The sequence below is a fragment of the Piliocolobus tephrosceles genome, chromosome 18, assembly GCF_002776525.5.
Source record: "Piliocolobus tephrosceles isolate RC106 chromosome 18, ASM277652v3, whole genome shotgun sequence".
Lineage (NCBI taxonomy): Eukaryota > Metazoa > Chordata > Mammalia > Primates > Cercopithecidae > Piliocolobus > Piliocolobus tephrosceles.
This window is the reverse complement of record NC_045451.1, coordinates 32,754,493-32,769,976: the sequence shown is the minus strand read 5'-3', so window position 1 is coordinate 32,769,976 and position 15,484 is coordinate 32,754,493. Positions and strand designations below refer to the sequence as shown.

The 15,484-nt window shown below is 43.8% G+C and overlaps 2 protein-coding genes and 3 non-coding genes across 7 annotated transcripts; all 5 read right to left on the bottom strand.

The window, feature by feature from the left end:
• Positions 1–1,380: 1,380 nt before the first annotated feature.
• C18H18orf32 (chromosome 18 C18orf32 homolog) lies at positions 1,381–8,501 on the bottom strand. Of its 2 annotated transcripts, none has more exons than XM_023207574.2 (3): positions 8,430–8,501; positions 3,315–3,502; positions 1,381–2,142 (listed from the first exon to the last, which is right to left on the bottom strand). In XM_023207574.2, exons 2-3 carry the CDS (start codon positions 3,477–3,479, stop codon positions 2,077–2,079), a joined length of 231 nt encoding a protein of 76 aa, XP_023063342.1. In that variant the 5' UTR covers positions 3,480–3,502; positions 8,430–8,501; the 3' UTR covers positions 1,381–2,076. The 2 variants fall into 2 exon arrangements, with proteins under 2 accessions (XP_023063342.1, XP_023063343.1); XM_023207575.2 differs by lacking the exon at positions 8,430–8,501 and adding an exon at positions 8,123–8,414.
• A 1,198-nt stretch (positions 8,502–9,699) lies between these two features.
• On the bottom strand, positions 9,700–13,956 carry RPL17 (ribosomal protein L17). 2 transcript variants are annotated; one of them, XM_023207573.2, is made up of 7 exons: positions 13,849–13,956; positions 12,934–12,986; positions 12,805–12,845; positions 11,970–12,104; positions 11,627–11,725; positions 10,565–10,756; positions 9,700–9,782 (listed from the first exon to the last, which is right to left on the bottom strand). In XM_023207573.2, the coding sequence occupies exons 2-7, from the start codon at positions 12,971–12,973 to the stop codon at positions 9,735–9,737; spliced, it is 555 nt and encodes a 184-aa protein (XP_023063341.1). In that variant the 5' UTR covers positions 12,974–12,986; positions 13,849–13,956; the 3' UTR covers positions 9,700–9,734. The 2 variants fall into 2 exon arrangements, with proteins under 2 accessions (XP_023063341.1, XP_026310938.1); XM_026455153.1 differs by lacking the exon at positions 13,849–13,956 and adding an exon at positions 13,548–13,826.
• On the bottom strand, positions 10,451–10,514 carry LOC111539813. The gene has a single exon (XR_002730796.1). It is a non-coding gene; the product is annotated as a small nucleolar RNA SNORD58 (small nucleolar RNA).
• LOC111539812 lies at positions 12,683–12,747 on the bottom strand. The gene has a single exon (XR_002730795.1). It is a non-coding gene; the product is annotated as a small nucleolar RNA SNORD58 (small nucleolar RNA).
• On the bottom strand, positions 13,066–13,131 carry LOC111539814. Its single transcript, XR_002730797.1, has one exon. It is a non-coding gene; the product is annotated as a small nucleolar RNA SNORD58 (small nucleolar RNA).
• Positions 13,957–15,484: the final 1,528 nt, after the last annotated feature.

The window sequence follows — 15,484 nt, the reverse complement described above, 5'->3', positions numbered from 1 at the left end:
GGAGGCTGAGGCAGGAGAATGGTGTGACATGAACCCGAGAGGCAGAGCTTGCAGTGAGCCGAGATAGAGCGAGATTCCAGCTCAAAAAAAAAAAAAGATGATGAGTGGGCCAGGTGCAGTAGCTCACGCCTGTAATCCCAGCACTTTGGGAGGCCCAAGTGGAGGATCCCTTGAGCCCAGGAGTTCGAGATCAGTCCAGGCAGTATGACAAAACCCTGTCTCTACAAAAGAATACAAAAAACATTAGCTGGGTGTGGTAGTGTGCCGCTGTAGTCCCAGCTACTTGAGAGGCTAAGGTGAGAGGATCACTTCAGGACCAGAGGTCGAGGCTGTAGGGAGCTGTGATCATGCTGTCGCAGTCCAGCTTGAGTGACAGAGTGAGACCCTGTCTCAAAAATAAATAAATAAAGATGTGTGTATTTAGGAACAAATTAATTTTCAAAAAGTTGTTAGGAGGTTACACACAAAACAAGCCAGCTTGAGTGACAGAGTGAGACCCTGTCTCAAAAATAAATAAATAAATAAAAATGTGTGTATTTAGGAACAAATTAATTTTCAAAAAGTTGTTAGAAGGTTACACACAAAACAAACTGAGGCAGACTCTGGACGCACTGCCTATGAGTTAGCCTTGCTCCACAAGGAGAAGCAGTGTTAAGGAAAAGGCTGCTAACAAAAACAAACCATACGACGAAAAAAAACAATTGATTACCTCTGTGGAGCTGGAATAAGGGAATGAGAGTTGAGAAAAAAACATTCGCTTTTCATTTAGGATGCTCTTGCATTGTTTTACTATACATACCTGTTATTTTTATAATAGCATTTATACCTTAAAAAAGCGTATTTGCTAATGAGAATTTATCTTATCCCTCAGGTGGCTCTGGACATAAAAGCTAAGACCTGCTGATTTATATGATTTATATCAAATAAAGTCCAAGGTAAGTCAATGACTTGACCAGACACAGAAATTAACAGAGCTTGAGTTAGGACCCGGACTCCACTGGGGACCCAAGGGCAGGAGTCCCTTTTAATCTTTCCCAGCTTCAGAGGGAACAAAAAATATAGATAAGGATGCATCTCATCCTCTTTGAATATTTATAGGTCCCTACACTGAATTTTCGAAGCCCAAGATAAAAATCACATAGCGCCCAGGTCCAGACCCAGGCCCAGCCAGCCATATGAGTGAGCCCAGAACAGCACAGAACTGCCCAGTCGAGTCACTGCTGCTGAAAACCACTGAATTTTGGAGTGTCTTCTTAGGCAACAATGGTAACTGTTGTCCCACCACTATACAGATGCCATCACAACATCCAAATTCTGCCTTCTGACATAGTGAAAAATTTCCCTTTTGAATATTTAAATAGACTTTAAAAGAAAAAGAACTACCAGTTAAACTGAATGTTTAATACATTTGTAGGAACAGAAGAAATGCAGTAAGGATTAACATTTTATAATTACATTAGACATTTATGTAAAAGATGTTTCGTTTTTCAGAGACGTTTCCCCTTTTCCCCTATCTTTTTTTATCTTCCTTAGAGCAATAAATAGTAATTACTACATTTGTGGACAAGCTGCTCCACTGTGTTGGACAGTAATTATTATATCTTTATGTTTCACATCATTATTACCTCCCAAGATTCCTCCTGCATTTCCCTGCAGTTTCACTGGACTGTTTCACAGTAAAATTGTACTCCACTCAAATTAGAAGAGCCCAAAGAAAGTAGAGCAAACAGCAGTCAAATTCCTATGAATTAGATAGAGAACCGAGTATTTTAAAGTGCTGATTTAGTAACATAATGTCTACTGGCACAAACCTTCTATTTAATCATATTATTCAAACAGCAACAACAGAAATGAAAGCTACATTAATGAAAAAGGAACGTAGGAATGAGGTCATTAAATATAACTAACTACATTGTAAATACAGATATCATGTATTTCCTGATAAGTATCAGGTAAATATCTAGACTCCTATCCTGAATTCCGGTCTCAGATAAAAGGTCAGAGACAGTTACAAGGAAGATGTTTCATATTATCAGGTCCATTTTTTAAATGATGAGGTCCTTTAGGAAAACTGCTTTAGTCTTTCTTTTTATCAGAGATTTCTGTTGGTCCTTTTGTTGGTAATCCATTCATGTCAGCACCCTAAAACAAAAAAAACATTTTAGAAATCATTATAACAAGCCGGGTGTGGTGGCTTATGCCAGTAATCCCAGCACTTTGGGAGGCTGAGGCAGACGGATCACCAAGTCAGGAGATCGAGACCATCCTGGCCAACATGGTGAAACCCCGTCTCTACTAAAAATACAAAATTAGCTAGGTGTGGTGGCACGTGCCTGTAATCCCAGCTACTCAGGAGGCTGAGGCAGGATAATCACTTGAACCTGGGAGGTGGAGGTTGTGGTGAGCCGAGATTGTGCCACTGCACTCTAGCCTGGTGACAGAGCGAGACTCCATCTCAAAAACAAAACAAAACAAAACAAAAAAAGAAATTATTACAACAAAAAGATATTAAGAGACATTCTCTTTTTTTTTTTTTTTTTTTTTGAGATGGAGTTTCATTCTTGTCACCCAGCCTGGACTGCAGTGATGTGATCTCACCTCACTGCAACCTCCGCTGCCCAGGTTCAAGCGATTCTCCCACCTAGCCTCCTGAGTAGCTGAGATAACAGGCGCCCGCCACTGCGCTTCACTAATTTTGGTATTTTTAGTAGAAATGGGATTTCACCATGTTGGTCAGGCTGGTCTTGAACTCCTGACCTCAGGTGATCAACCCATCTTGACCTCCCAAAGTGCTGAGATTACAGGTGTCAGCTACTGCGCCAGGCTGAAGAAACATTGTCTTTAAAGACAGACAACAAGCTCCAGAGTGAAAATATTTTGTTTCCAGAAATGGGCAGGGTGGCTAAATTAGTGCAGCTGAGTACAAAGTTGAATCTAAAAAAGCACCAATTCTAAAGACAACAGAGTTGTCCACTCATTTAAAAAAAAAATTTTTTTTTAAATTTCCATGATCCTTCTAATTAAATCTCTTACCAAAGTTATCAGTCAGTGAAACTGGATTGTATTAGTATAATCTCTCCTCATCCATTAGATATTTTCCATTACACTTATCAATCAGGAAGTACTGGTTATCATTTTGGCCAAAGGACAAATGCATTAATCAGAGGCCTACTTTAAAACTTTAATTTAAGCCAAATGTTAGACAAACTCTTGAAGCTTCTGGTTCTAAAACTTGTCTTTCCAAAATCTAAGTGTTTCACCCAAGTACCACCCCTGTTCACTGCCCAGAATTCAAGACATGTGAACGTTCTTACCTTACAGTCCACTTTGCCTTTGTTTGGATCGTTGGATTCTTGTATTGGTTTCTTAGGCCATATACGGCTAACGAAGGGGGAAATCAGAGGGTATATGTATGGCTCCAGGAATTTTTTGTAGATCCAGAGCAGAACTGGAATGACGATACAAGGAATGCACACCATTTTCCCGAGCTTGAGCTCCTCAACTGTTGATACATATGAAGAAAAAAATCAGTTCATCACAGATTAGTAACTGAAGGAATTTACCAAAATTAAGATATCTGAAAGGGGACAGATGTGGTGGCTCACGCCTGTAATCCCAGCACTTTGGGAGGCAAGAGGATAGCTTGAGCCCAGGAGTTCGAAACCAACTTGCACAACAGAGTGAGACCCTGCCTCTACAAGATCAAAAAATAAGTTGGCCATGGTGGCGTACTCCTATGGTCCAGCTACATAAGTGCTAAATAAAAAGCTGCTATCTACAAGGTAAAGAAATAGGCCAGGTGCAGTGGCTCATGTCTGTAATCCCAGCACTTTGGGAGGCCGAGGTGGGCGGATCACTGGGTCAGGAGTTTGAGACCAGCCTGGCCAACACGGTGAAACCCTGTCTCTACTAACAATACAAAAATCAACCGGGCGTAGTGGCGTGCACCTGTAATCCCAGCTACACAAGAGGCTGAGGCAGGAGAATTGCTTGAACCTGGGAGGCAGAAACTGCAGTGAGCCGAGATCCCGACACTACACTCCAGCCTGGGTGACAGAGCAAGACTCCATCTCAAAATAAAGAAATAATAGGTGGTAGGCATGGAAATAACAATGAGGTGCCTGCTTCCAAACTTCCAATCACTGCTCCCTAATCATGAATTTGATGATAAAGGAAAGACAACAACGTTTAGTAAGTGCTAGGCAGTTTACATATATCAACTCATTTAATCCTCAAAACAATCAGTGAGGTTGGATGCCTTTGCTACTATCTCTATTTAGAGTTTTAAAAATGGGCCGGGCATGGCAGCTCACGCCTGCAATCCCAGCACTTTGGGAGGCTGAGGCGGCCAGATCACCTGAGGTCGGGAGTTTGAGACCAGCCTAACCAACATGGTAAAACCCCGTCTCTACTAAAAATACAAAATTAGCCAGGTGTGGCGGTGCATGCCTGTAATCCCAGCTACTCAGGAGGCTGAGGCAGGAGAATCACTTGAACCCGGGAGGCAGAGGTTGCAGTGAGCCGAGATTGTGCCATCGCACTCCAGCCTGGGCAACAAGAGTGAAACTCTCTCTCAAAACAAAACAAAACAAAACAAAACATTAAATTCACTATTATGACTTATATTCCATTTCAGTGTGGAGTGGACATTGCGTGAATTAACTCCCAAGTCCTAATCTTCGGGGACTGACAATATCAATTAGCCAAACCTACAACGCTGATGGTAAATCCTGCAATACGAAACTTAACAAGACATTACTTTGCAAGACCTCTAGGCTGCAAATCAGCTGGCCTTTCCCAGGCAACAACTCACCTTTGATATATTTTGCTTTTATTTTTAAGAACATAATTTAAGGTGTATCAAGTAATAAAAAAAATTTTATTGACTGAGTGCAGTGGCTCATGCTTGTAGTCCCAGCAGTTTGGGAGGCTGAGGTGAGCGGATCATGACGTCAGGAGTTCAAGACCAGCCTGACTAACATAGTGAAACCCCTGTCTCTACTAAAAATACAAAAATTAGCGGGACGTGGTGGCGGGCACCTGTAGTCCCAGCTACTTGGGGGGCTGAGGCAGGAGAGAATCACTTGAACCCAGGAGTTGGAGGTTGCAATTAGCCGAGATCGCGCCACTGCACTCCAGCCTGGGCGACAAAGTGAGACTCCGTCTCAAAACAAAACACATTTATTTCGTATTATCGTATGTTCTAAGTAAATTATCCATTTCCAAAAAACACCCATGCTGACCTTGTTGGTACACGGCTGTAATCCCAGCTACCTGAAAGACGAAGGTGGGAAGATTGCTTCTTTGTTGTTGTTTTTTTCAAGACCCTTCTCACTGTGTTGCCCAGGCTGGACTGCAGTGGCACCATTGTGGCTTACTGCAGCCTGGGCTCAAGTGATCCTCCCACCTCAGCCTCCCGAGTTTGTTGATTTTAAGAAGTTCCAACATAATTTCTAATCATCAAGGAAATTAATGGTGTTAATTTGTTTTGAGACAAGGTCTTGCACTGTCACCCAGGCTGGAATGCAGTAGCACAATCATCACTGCAACCCTGAACTTCTGAGCCTAAGCAATTAGCCACAATGCCTGGCTAATTTTAGAAAATTCTTTTAGAGATGGGGTCTTACTGTGTTGCCAAGGCTGGTCTCAAACTCCCGGCCTCAAGCGATCCTCCTGCCTCAGTGTTCTGGGTTGCTCAGATTACAGGTGTAAGCCACCATGCCAGGCTCAGGAGGATCACTTGAACTCAGATGTTCAAGGCTGCAGAGAGCTACAATCATGCCACTGCACTCCAGCCTGGGCAACAGTGCAAGACTTTGTCTCAAAACTAACTAACACCACGTATTTCCTTAATGATTAGAAATCGTGTGGGAGCTTCTCAAAATCAGCAATTTCTTGAAGAACTAATACTTGTTCCATAAAATATTATTACACCAAATGATCTCTTAAATTTACAAGACTTTTTAGTCTCCTAGAATAGGATGGAGGGTCTTAAAAAGAAAGAAAGAAGCTTTCGAACAGTGCATAAGGCTGATAATTTACCATGTTAAGATTTCTTATTTTCAGGCCGGGAGTGGTGCTCATGTCTGTAATCCCAGCACTTTGGGAAGCGAAGGCAGGTGGATCACTTGAGGTCAGGAGTTCGAGACCAGACTGGCCAAAATGGTGAAATCCCGTCTTTACTAAAAATACAAAAATTAGCCGGGCGAGGTGGTGGGTGCCTGTAATCCCAGATACTTGGGAGGCCTAAGTGAGAGAATTGCTTGAAACCAGGAGACGGAGGCTGCAGTGAGCCAAGATCATGTCACTGCACTCCATTCTGGGTGACAGAGCAAAACTCAGTCTCAAAAAAAAAAAAAAAGATTTTCAAAATATTGCAAATTAAGTAGTATCTGCTTGCAAATGAGTCAGCACCATCACTATGCTAAGGCATTTTAAAATTATTCACAACACGGGTAAACAGTGGTATAGATAATCCAATCTGAATGTGTCTTTGAAATAAATTACAAACAAGAGCTATAAACAAGAATGTAAATTGAGGTTAGGTGCGGTGGCTCACACCTGTAATCCCAGCACCTCCGGAGGCTGAGACAGGCAGATCACCTGAGGTCAGGAGTTCGAAACCAGCCTGGCCAACATGACGAAACCCCGTCTCTACTAAAAATACAAAAATTAGCCAGGTGTGATGGTGGGCGCCTGCAATCCCAGCTACTGGGGAGGCTGAGGCAGGAGAATTGCTTAAACCTGGGAGGCGGAGGTTGCAGTCAGCTGAGATTGCAGTCAGCTGAGATCGTGCCATTGCAGTCCAGCCTGTGTGAGAAGAGCAAAACTCTGTCTCAGAAAAAAAAAAAAAAGGCCATTGATTTTTATTTTTTTGAGACAGGGTCTTGCTCTGTTGCTCAGGCTAAAGTGCAGTGGCTCAAACATACCACTTGTGTTCAGAGTTCACAGCAGCCTTGACTTCTCGGACTCAAGCCATCCCCCTTCCTCGGCCTCCTGAGTAGGTAGGACCACAGGCCCCCGCCACTATGCCCGATTAATTTTTTAATTTTTAGTAGAGATGAGGTCTCACTGTGTTGCATATGCTGCTCTTCAAGCCTGAACTCAAGTGATCCTCCCACTTAGGCCTCCCAAAGTGCTGGGATTACCGGATCCCGGCCTAATTTTTTTTTTTTTTTAATAATTAGCCAGGAGTGGTGGCACGCGCCTGCAGTCCCAGCTACTTGGGGAGCTGAGGAAGGAGAACCGCTAGCGCCCGGGAAAGAAGAAGCTGCCGTGAGCTATGATGGCCCACTGCACTCCAGCCTGGGCCACAGAGACAGACCCTGTTTCAAGATTGAAAAAAAGAGTTGTAACCTGTCCAAAGTTCTCACAGAGGGTAACTGGTAACTAGAGCTGGCTAAGACCATTATTTCCAGTTCTGGTTTTCCTCAATGCTCTTGCCTTTTCCTCTTCCAAAAACACAATGGTCTTGTTTTTACCAAACTTTCCAAACCAACTAAACCCCTTCAAAACAACTGGTAATGTTACCAGTACTGGTTTAGTGACCGACAGGCCCTCCATCAAAAAGATTCATTTTTACTTCTGCAATTGTGTTTTAAGTAAGTTCGCACACAGTATGGTGTACATAAACTCTCGAGAATACTACTAATCACTTATTCCACAATTATGGCTTTTAGCTCTCTTCAGACTTTTTAGCTCTCTTCAGAATGAAGCCTATTTGTATCTTATCTTTTAATCTTCATAATTCTTCGGTAAGATATTTTACTTCACACATGTGGAAACTGGGTCAGAAAAGTCTAGAAGGTGGCTAGGAGATATTATTATTTTAATTATTCGCTCCAAGCCAACGAAGCGAGCAAAATGGATTAAAGCTGTTGCAGAGGAATCTTCTTTCACTCGACTTAAGTTCAGACAATAGAGCAGACAGTTAAAGTCTGAGGCTCCATCCGAAATAGGTCAGGCATAACAGGGAAAGCCACCTTCCTCCAAATCATCCAGTAGAGCATGTAATCTTAGTGGAGACAGAGGGAGCGGGGACAGGTTGAGTCAATGACAATGACTGAAAAGAGAGAACAGAGGCCTAATGGTGAAGGTAACAGAAGGGATGTGAAACCGATACTTGGCCATGGAAAAGAACAAACAGTATAAATTACCGGAGTGGCAAATGCAAGCCCCGAGGGCGCCCGTGGTGGACAGGACTACAGAGGGGAGAGGAGGGCGGAGGAGCGCGCATGCGGAAGGAAGGTACCCTGAGAGAGAAGGCACCCTGAGAGAGAAGGCGGGCATCGCGGAGGCCGGCGGGCCGCGACCGCCGAGGAGGGAGACAGGAGGCCGCGCACCGGCTAGGACTCTGCGAGCGCGGCCCGGGCTGGGCCTCCGGAGCAGCTACAAAGCCCAACCCAGGCCGCTACCCGGGACACACTCACCCGCGACCGCCGAATCGCAGCTGACAATGTCCGCACTTCCGGAGGGAGGGACGAGCCGCAGCCGAGCCAATGGGCGCCCTCAAGGGGGACGACAAAGGCGCGCCTGCGTCAGCTCCGGGACGCACGGCACGCAGCAGTGTTGTCCATGGGGACGCAGCGGGGCTTGTGGGTCTGCGGCCTGCAAGTAACCCGCAAGTCCTGCGCTTCCCAGGTGCCCAACTGAAAGCTCCGTTCTGGGAAGAAAGCCTGACCTGACTGCTCCGTGACCCAGAAGGCACGATTGAAATTCAGAACGCTGCCTCGGTAAAGGATGACGCCCGTGCAAATGGCGCGGCACCCACAGGGAAGGTGGCAGCTAAGCCGTTCAGAGGCAACTGAATAAGCTATTAGTTTTGCTCGCTTTTTAAATTCAAAAGCAGAGCAAACGAACATTAACTAAGGCCAACTTTACAAACATCAGTTGCTTAAAAGCAGTTATATCACTTCATAAACGGAAGTACTGACACTCACTAGGATGTTGGCAAGGATGCGTGGAAACTGGGACCCTCATAAACCGCTGGTGGAAATGTAACGTGCAGCCTTTTTGTAAATATTTGCCAAGTTCTTCAGATTGTTTAGTCAGGTAACCTTATCAATTCCACTCTAGTATATACTCGAGAAATGAAAACACAAAAATCTGCACACAAAGGTTCACAGTAGCATCGTTCTACAGTGAAAACAAAACCCTGAGCATCAACCTAAAAAACTTCAAAACCAGAGCCTGAGTGCTGTCATGACACTCAAAGGCAATGCTCAATGGAGCCACTGCCAACTGGGGATGACCAACTGGTATATTCACACACTGGATTATATAAAGAAACCCATTGCAAATTCCTTTTGGAATAATGAAACTTTTTTTTGAGACAGTGTCTTGTTCTGTCTTATCCACGTTGGAGTGCAGCAGTGCTCACTGCAGCCTCCCACCTCAGGTCCCCAATTAGCTGCGACTACATGGAAGTGACACCACACTTAATTTTTGTATTATTTTTCTAAGACAGGGTTCTTGTCATGTTGCCCCGGCAGGGCTTGAACTCCTGGGCTCAAGCAGCCAGCCTCCACCTCCCAAAGTGCTGGGATTATAGAAATGAGCCACTGTGCCCAACCATGAAAATGGTTTTTAATGGTGCAGGGTAAGCAATCTGTGTTTGTAATTCTAATCCTAAAAATTCTCATTTGATTCACCTTCTAAGGACACCTGAAATACGTTCACTAATAAAGACAACCAACATTCTTTTCCTTTAAATTACATTTATTTTAATGCTGAATTTACTCCCGTGCCATAAGTTTTTGTTTCTTCAGTTTCTTCTGGGATATCTGGGGAAAGAAAAATAGAGTGTTAAGTTTCTTAGAGAAACCCACAGTACATCTTGGAGGGCTTCGGCTTATTCTGGAGGCAGGAAACGTAGCTGTTAAGGACTAAGGGGGAAAATACTTAAATGGTAGAAATCAACAGAAGTTCATTAGGTATAAAGAGAATTGTACAGAATCAATCAGGTTCTTGACTTAAAAGAACTGAATGTGATCTATTACCGAAAACAAGCTTCTTGGCCGGGCGCGGTGGCTCCCACCTGTAATCCCAATACTTTGGGAGGCTGAGGCAGGTGGATCACGTGGTCAGGAGATCGAGACCATCCTGGCTAACACGGTGAAACCTCGTCTCTACTAAAAATACAAAAAATTAGCCAGGCGTGGCACCTGTAGTCCCAGCTGCTCGGGAGGCTGAGGCAGGAGAATGGCGTGAACCCGGGAGGCGGAGCTTGCAGTGAGCTGAGATTGCGCCACTGCACTCCAGCCTGGGCGACAGAGCAAGACTCCATCCAAAAAAAAAAAAAAAAAAAAAAAAAGGCTTTGAAGTGGCTATGTACATCTAAGTGGGGCCATCGGCAGATAATCATAGAGGCCTGATGTACTGAATATAAAACTACCATTTATTATTATTCAAGAAACAAACTCACAAAAGCCAAAATAAGATAGGTGAAAGGGTTGCTCAGAATAGTTTTCTTTCATAGTTATTCCAAAGGTGTCCTAAGATAGTCATCACAGCAACCACAAATCTTTCTACTATCACAAACAAAACTGAGCAACTACTAATTTACCTTTTTCTTCTGGGCAACCTCCTCTTCTGGTTTAGGAACAATCTGTTCCTTTTCGGTAAGGATCATCTCAATGTGGCAGGGAGAGCTCATGTATGGGTTAATCCGACCATGAGCTCTGTAGGTCCGTCGGCGCATCTTAGGTGCTTTGTTCACTTGGATATGCTCGATGACCAGAGAATCTACATCTAAACCCTGGGGAAGAAAGGAAGAATGAAACCAGAAACATTCTTAATTAGTAAACCACCACAAACTATCTTTGGTAAATATGAATTCCCAGCCTTGTTCCAAAGTCCTGCCTCAATGAAATCATTTCTAAAAAGCAATCCTTTTATTCTTCAAACAGCATGTTTTTAAGCAACTGTCTGCCTTCACCTTTATGTCTAAATTGCCACCAGATTCAGTGTGCTAAATACATTGTCTATGAGTGGCCTTCCCAAAGATCGTTAGACAGTGAAGAGCTGAGGGCTAAGGTAAAACCCAATTCAAAGTCTTGATAACAGAATTTCTCAGCATGGCTTACAAGATTTGAAGCAATACAGACCTAAACTAATTTCAGTTCTGGCCCAGACCTTCAAATACAAAAGGCTAATGGGTAATATACAAAATGGAGAAATTTTTGTTTTGTCAACACAAGTTTGTCATTATTTAAACTTGTTGAAATTTTAAACAATTTCTTTCTGAAACGTAACATGGCTCTCCTTTATGAAGGCAGGTCACAAACCACATTAATCACTGCCAAGGCAATAACTTTGATAATTAACCATGCTACCAAAAAGGTGTATGGCACAAAAAAGGGTTAAAAGCCCTTGGTAAAGTACCTCCAGTGTAAAAAGACAGCAGGAAAATAGAAATACTAAATGTTAGGTTTAGAGAGACCACAGAGGCACACTTCTGGATCTTCACAGAATTCTGCCATAAAGGAACTCAAAAAAAAAAAAAAAAAGCAAATAATTTAGTTCCGTGGAAACTGGAGGTAGAAATTTTAAAATCAAGGACATAGATCTGAACAGCCAACATTAATTAAACAACCCAAGTTGCACAGGGTGTTAATGGTTTGGGTACCTTAAGTTCAGCATTACTCTCTGCGTTTTTAAGCATGTGCAGCAAAAATTCAGCACTCTTTTTGGGCCATCGACCTTGTGTCCAGCCCCACTGCTTGGCCTGAAAGAAAATGGAGATTAGTCATTTTCCTTGATTTAAATTAACATTACAGCCAAGATGAATGTATTTGATCCGACATCATGGTTTCTTAGAACATGGTTTATTTCACCATCAGTCCAAGGTGTCCTCTGTCATTACAGCAACCAGAAATAGGTTTATCGGCACAGATCTTAGCCATTCTTATCCTATCCCATCACTTTTCCATTAAAATTTGTCTCTTCAAATGGCAACTAAGAATTCTCACCTGGGCACACCTGCCAACTCCACCATTGTAACGTCGGAATGGTACGCACTGTTTCTGTAAAGTGACATCTTTCAGATACTTCGTGGCTTTTCGAATATGCATACCCTTGATGGCCTGGGCAGTTTCACGAGTGTTCTAAGAGTGAATAAAGTGTTGGTTAACTAGATCAAAGCACTGTTTAATTTTTAAAGAAAATGTGAAATTTTTGGCTTTTCAAAATATCAAGTTATTTCTATGCTTTGGGGGCAAGGCAATTAAAAACAACTTGTGACTAGGCCAGGCGTTCAAGACCAGCTTGACCAATATGGTGAAACCGTGTCTCTACTAAAAAGACAAAAATTAGCCAGGCATGGTGGTGCATGCCTATAATCCCAGCTACTCAGGAGGCTGAGGAAGAACTGCATGAACTCCGGATATGAAGATGCAGTGAGCCGAGATCTTACCACTGCACTCCAACCTGAGTAACAAAGCAAGACTCCATCTCAAAAACAAAAAACTAACAAAAAAAGCCCTTGACTAAAACCCAGGGAAACTTCGTTGAAGCTAGACAAAATTAACCCCCAACCTCCATTTATTCCATCATCATGTAGTACCATTAACATTTCCCATCGTGATCTGCACACTAGGTTTTCAAATGACTTTCTGGTACTTCTAGTCAATTTCACAAACCCTACATCCTTACACCCCGATGATCAATGCCTAAATATAAGGTGGCCGCTCAGAATTTATTAATTTTCATGGTAAATCCAAAGGTGTCCTAAGAAAGTCATCACTGCAGCTACCTTTTTTGAGTGGAACATGAGGAATTGTTGGATCACAACTATGAATCGCATACCTTAAAGTGAACACGAAGATTGGAACCTCTTGATTTGCATGCTAGAAAATAAAAAACGTTTTGGTTAATTTTTGGCATCTTATGCCAACCCCCAAGTAGGAAATAGGTATCTATCTCCTGTCCACTTACATTTCGTGGGGTTCTCCGGGTCAAGTGAATAGCGAACCATTTTCACAGATTACCTGGACGAAAGTACAGTGTAACTGCGTCAATACGTACTTACAGTAACTCGGTATAAGCAAGTATTAGACAATTCGAACAGCTGCTCAGCGAGTAGTTGTTTTCATGATTAATCCAAAGGTGTCCTAAGAAATGCCATCATCGCAGCCATCCTTTCCTCCACCCAGGGCTTTCTTTCCCTTTTATCTGCTAGTAACTACAGCACTGCTTCCACAAAAGTAGCCACACAGACCTCACCAATCCAGTCTACCCTTTGGAAAAAAATACAGCCTGTTTCAATCCAATGCTGGATCTTCCAGGCGTAAAATGACTCGACGCATCTGCATGGCACAACTCAATTACAACCCTCTACCTCCTTCCTGCCGCTCTACTGAAACCCCTTCGCTGTCAGGGCTGCAGGTAGTACCGTCTCTCCCAACACCTTCGGGCTATGACCCACGTTAAGAGCCCTCCGGTACGCAGCACTCTTGTAGAAATGTGTAAAGCCTCCACCCGACTTTATTTCCCCCAAAACTTTTCCTCGTTGCGGCCACAAATGTGACGCGTATTCGGCCATCACTCACCACTGGACACTGGATCTCCGGAGTCCGCACGCACCACAGGCGGCCCCACTAGTGGAGGAGCCCGGTCGCCCCATTCCCGCCCACCACGTCCCTCTGAGGACCTCAAAGACCGACCGGCCCCGGCTCCCAAAGTCGGGCCCTCCGCCACGTCACCCCGCATAAAAAACCACCGCCTCCAGCGAGGATTTAGTAGCTCTGGGAGTTCTCCTCCCGGGGACCTGAAGGCCGGCGCCCCCGAGGCCAGGATGGCGGCGATGGCAGGAGGATTGAGGCCCGAGAGCAACACAGGAGAAACACTCACCTCAGGCCGCTTAGGGGAAGAGGAAGAGCGGTGGCTTCTGGGAGAACTCATGAGAACTTGACTTCTCGCGAGATTCGTAGCCGAAGAAACGGGATCTGAGGAGGGAGGAGAGCGGAGGCGGAAGGGAGTGTGGAATATGTTTTAAAAACGTGTGAAAACGAATTGCCTCCTTAGGGACTGTCTCAAAGTTCTCTTTTTTGTATACAGAAATAAACATTTCAGGCTTTAAATGTCAGTCAATTAAAAACAGGGTTGTAGTTCTAGGACATCTACGTATTATTAGATATGAAAGAAACATTTTATTTATTCGTCGGCATTAGTTAGGTTTGATTATGTGGCCTTGTACCCCTGAAAGTGGTTTGTAAATGGTCAATTAAAAAGATGAAAGGATGAGACGTAATTATGGTAATCAGGAAATTCTCAGGATGGGAATGTCATCCAATCAATTTTATTATAACCTGTGTGAAAAATGCGCTAACTGAAGGGTTTGGTTCAATATCCTCATTGTTCCCTACTGCTTCTAGATCTTCATCTGGAGGAGAAAACCTGTTGGCATTTTCTTCCCTTTTTTCCTTCCCCAGGTCACCTCTCTGGTTATTCTCTCATAGTCAGTGATGCACTTAGCTTTTGTTAGGTCTTCTATTTCATGGCACCACCACTCTAGGCAGTTCAAACTCCAGGAGAGTAGATTCCAGGCTAGGCTCACCTGCTTCCTTGACCTCAGTGTCAGAGACCTCAGCCCCAAGTCTCTCCCCTCCACTCCACTTCCATTGCTGATGCTGGATTCCCTGATGTTTCCTAGGTAATTCCCTCCCCTCACATGAGCTTTCAACTGCATGCTAACTCCCGGATAATACCCCCGCCCCACATCTTTCTCCTAACCCTGGACATCCTTTCTGGGAGGTCCCTGAAGACCTGAGGTTATTTGAAACCTAACATGCCCTTAAACAGAACTCTTTATCTTCGCCCCCCACCCCCCGCCCTGGTTCCTCTTTTATGTTGCATGGTGACAAGAGTAACAAAAATGACTCTATAAGCTTACTAGATTCCAGGCAGTATTTTCAGTGTTTCTACATGCATTTCCTCAAGTAATCCTTAGGACAACCGTTTGTAAATGATGAAGTTGATCTGGCTGCTACAATGTGTTAAAAAGAAAAAAAAAAAAAAAAAAAAAGGAACTCCCCAGCAAACCCAAGTTGCTACAGCTGGGAGTGGCAGCCCTGGGATCCAAGGCAGACTTCTGCGACCAAACTCTGCATCCCTAGGCGACGCTGCGTTTCTCCCTTCCTTGGTTGGTGACTTCCCCATATACCTAGGATCTTAAACCAGAAAGATGAGAGACTCCCCTCTTCTTGTCTTTGCACATACAATTATTTAACAAAATCTGGATTATTCTCTTAAGTGGTCTTCTTGCCCTATTTTTTTCTGCACTTTAATATATCCTCCATATTCCTGACAGTCATTTTTCTTTTCTTTCTTTTTTTTTTTTTTTTTTTTTTTTTGAGATAAGGTCTCACTCTGTGGCCCCAGGCTGGAGGGCAGTGGTGTGATTTAAGCTCACTGCAACCTCCGCCTCCAGGTTCAAGCGATTCTTGTGCCTCAGCCTCCCAAGCAGCTGGGATTACAGGCACCCACC

Coding starts and splice junctions, on each gene's coding strand:
- RPL17 (XM_023207573.2), bottom strand. CDS start 12,973: ATGGTTCGCTATTCACTTGACCCGGAGAACCCCACGAAAT. Junction 10,757..11,626: donor AGAGTAATGCTGAACTTAAG/GTACCCAAACCA, acceptor TTTCTTCCCCAG/GGTTTAGATGTAGATTCTCT. Junction 9,783..10,564: donor AGGTTGCCCAGAAGAAAAAG/GTAAATTAGTAG, acceptor TTCTTTCCCCAG/ATATCCCAGAAGAAACTGAA.
- C18H18orf32 (XM_023207574.2), bottom strand. CDS start 3,479: ATGGTGTGCATTCCTTGTATCGTCATTCCAGTTCTGCTCTGGATCTAC. Junction 2,143..3,314: donor AAGGCAAAGTGGACTGTAAG/GTAAGAACGTTC, acceptor TTTTTGTTTTAG/GGTGCTGACATGAATGGATT.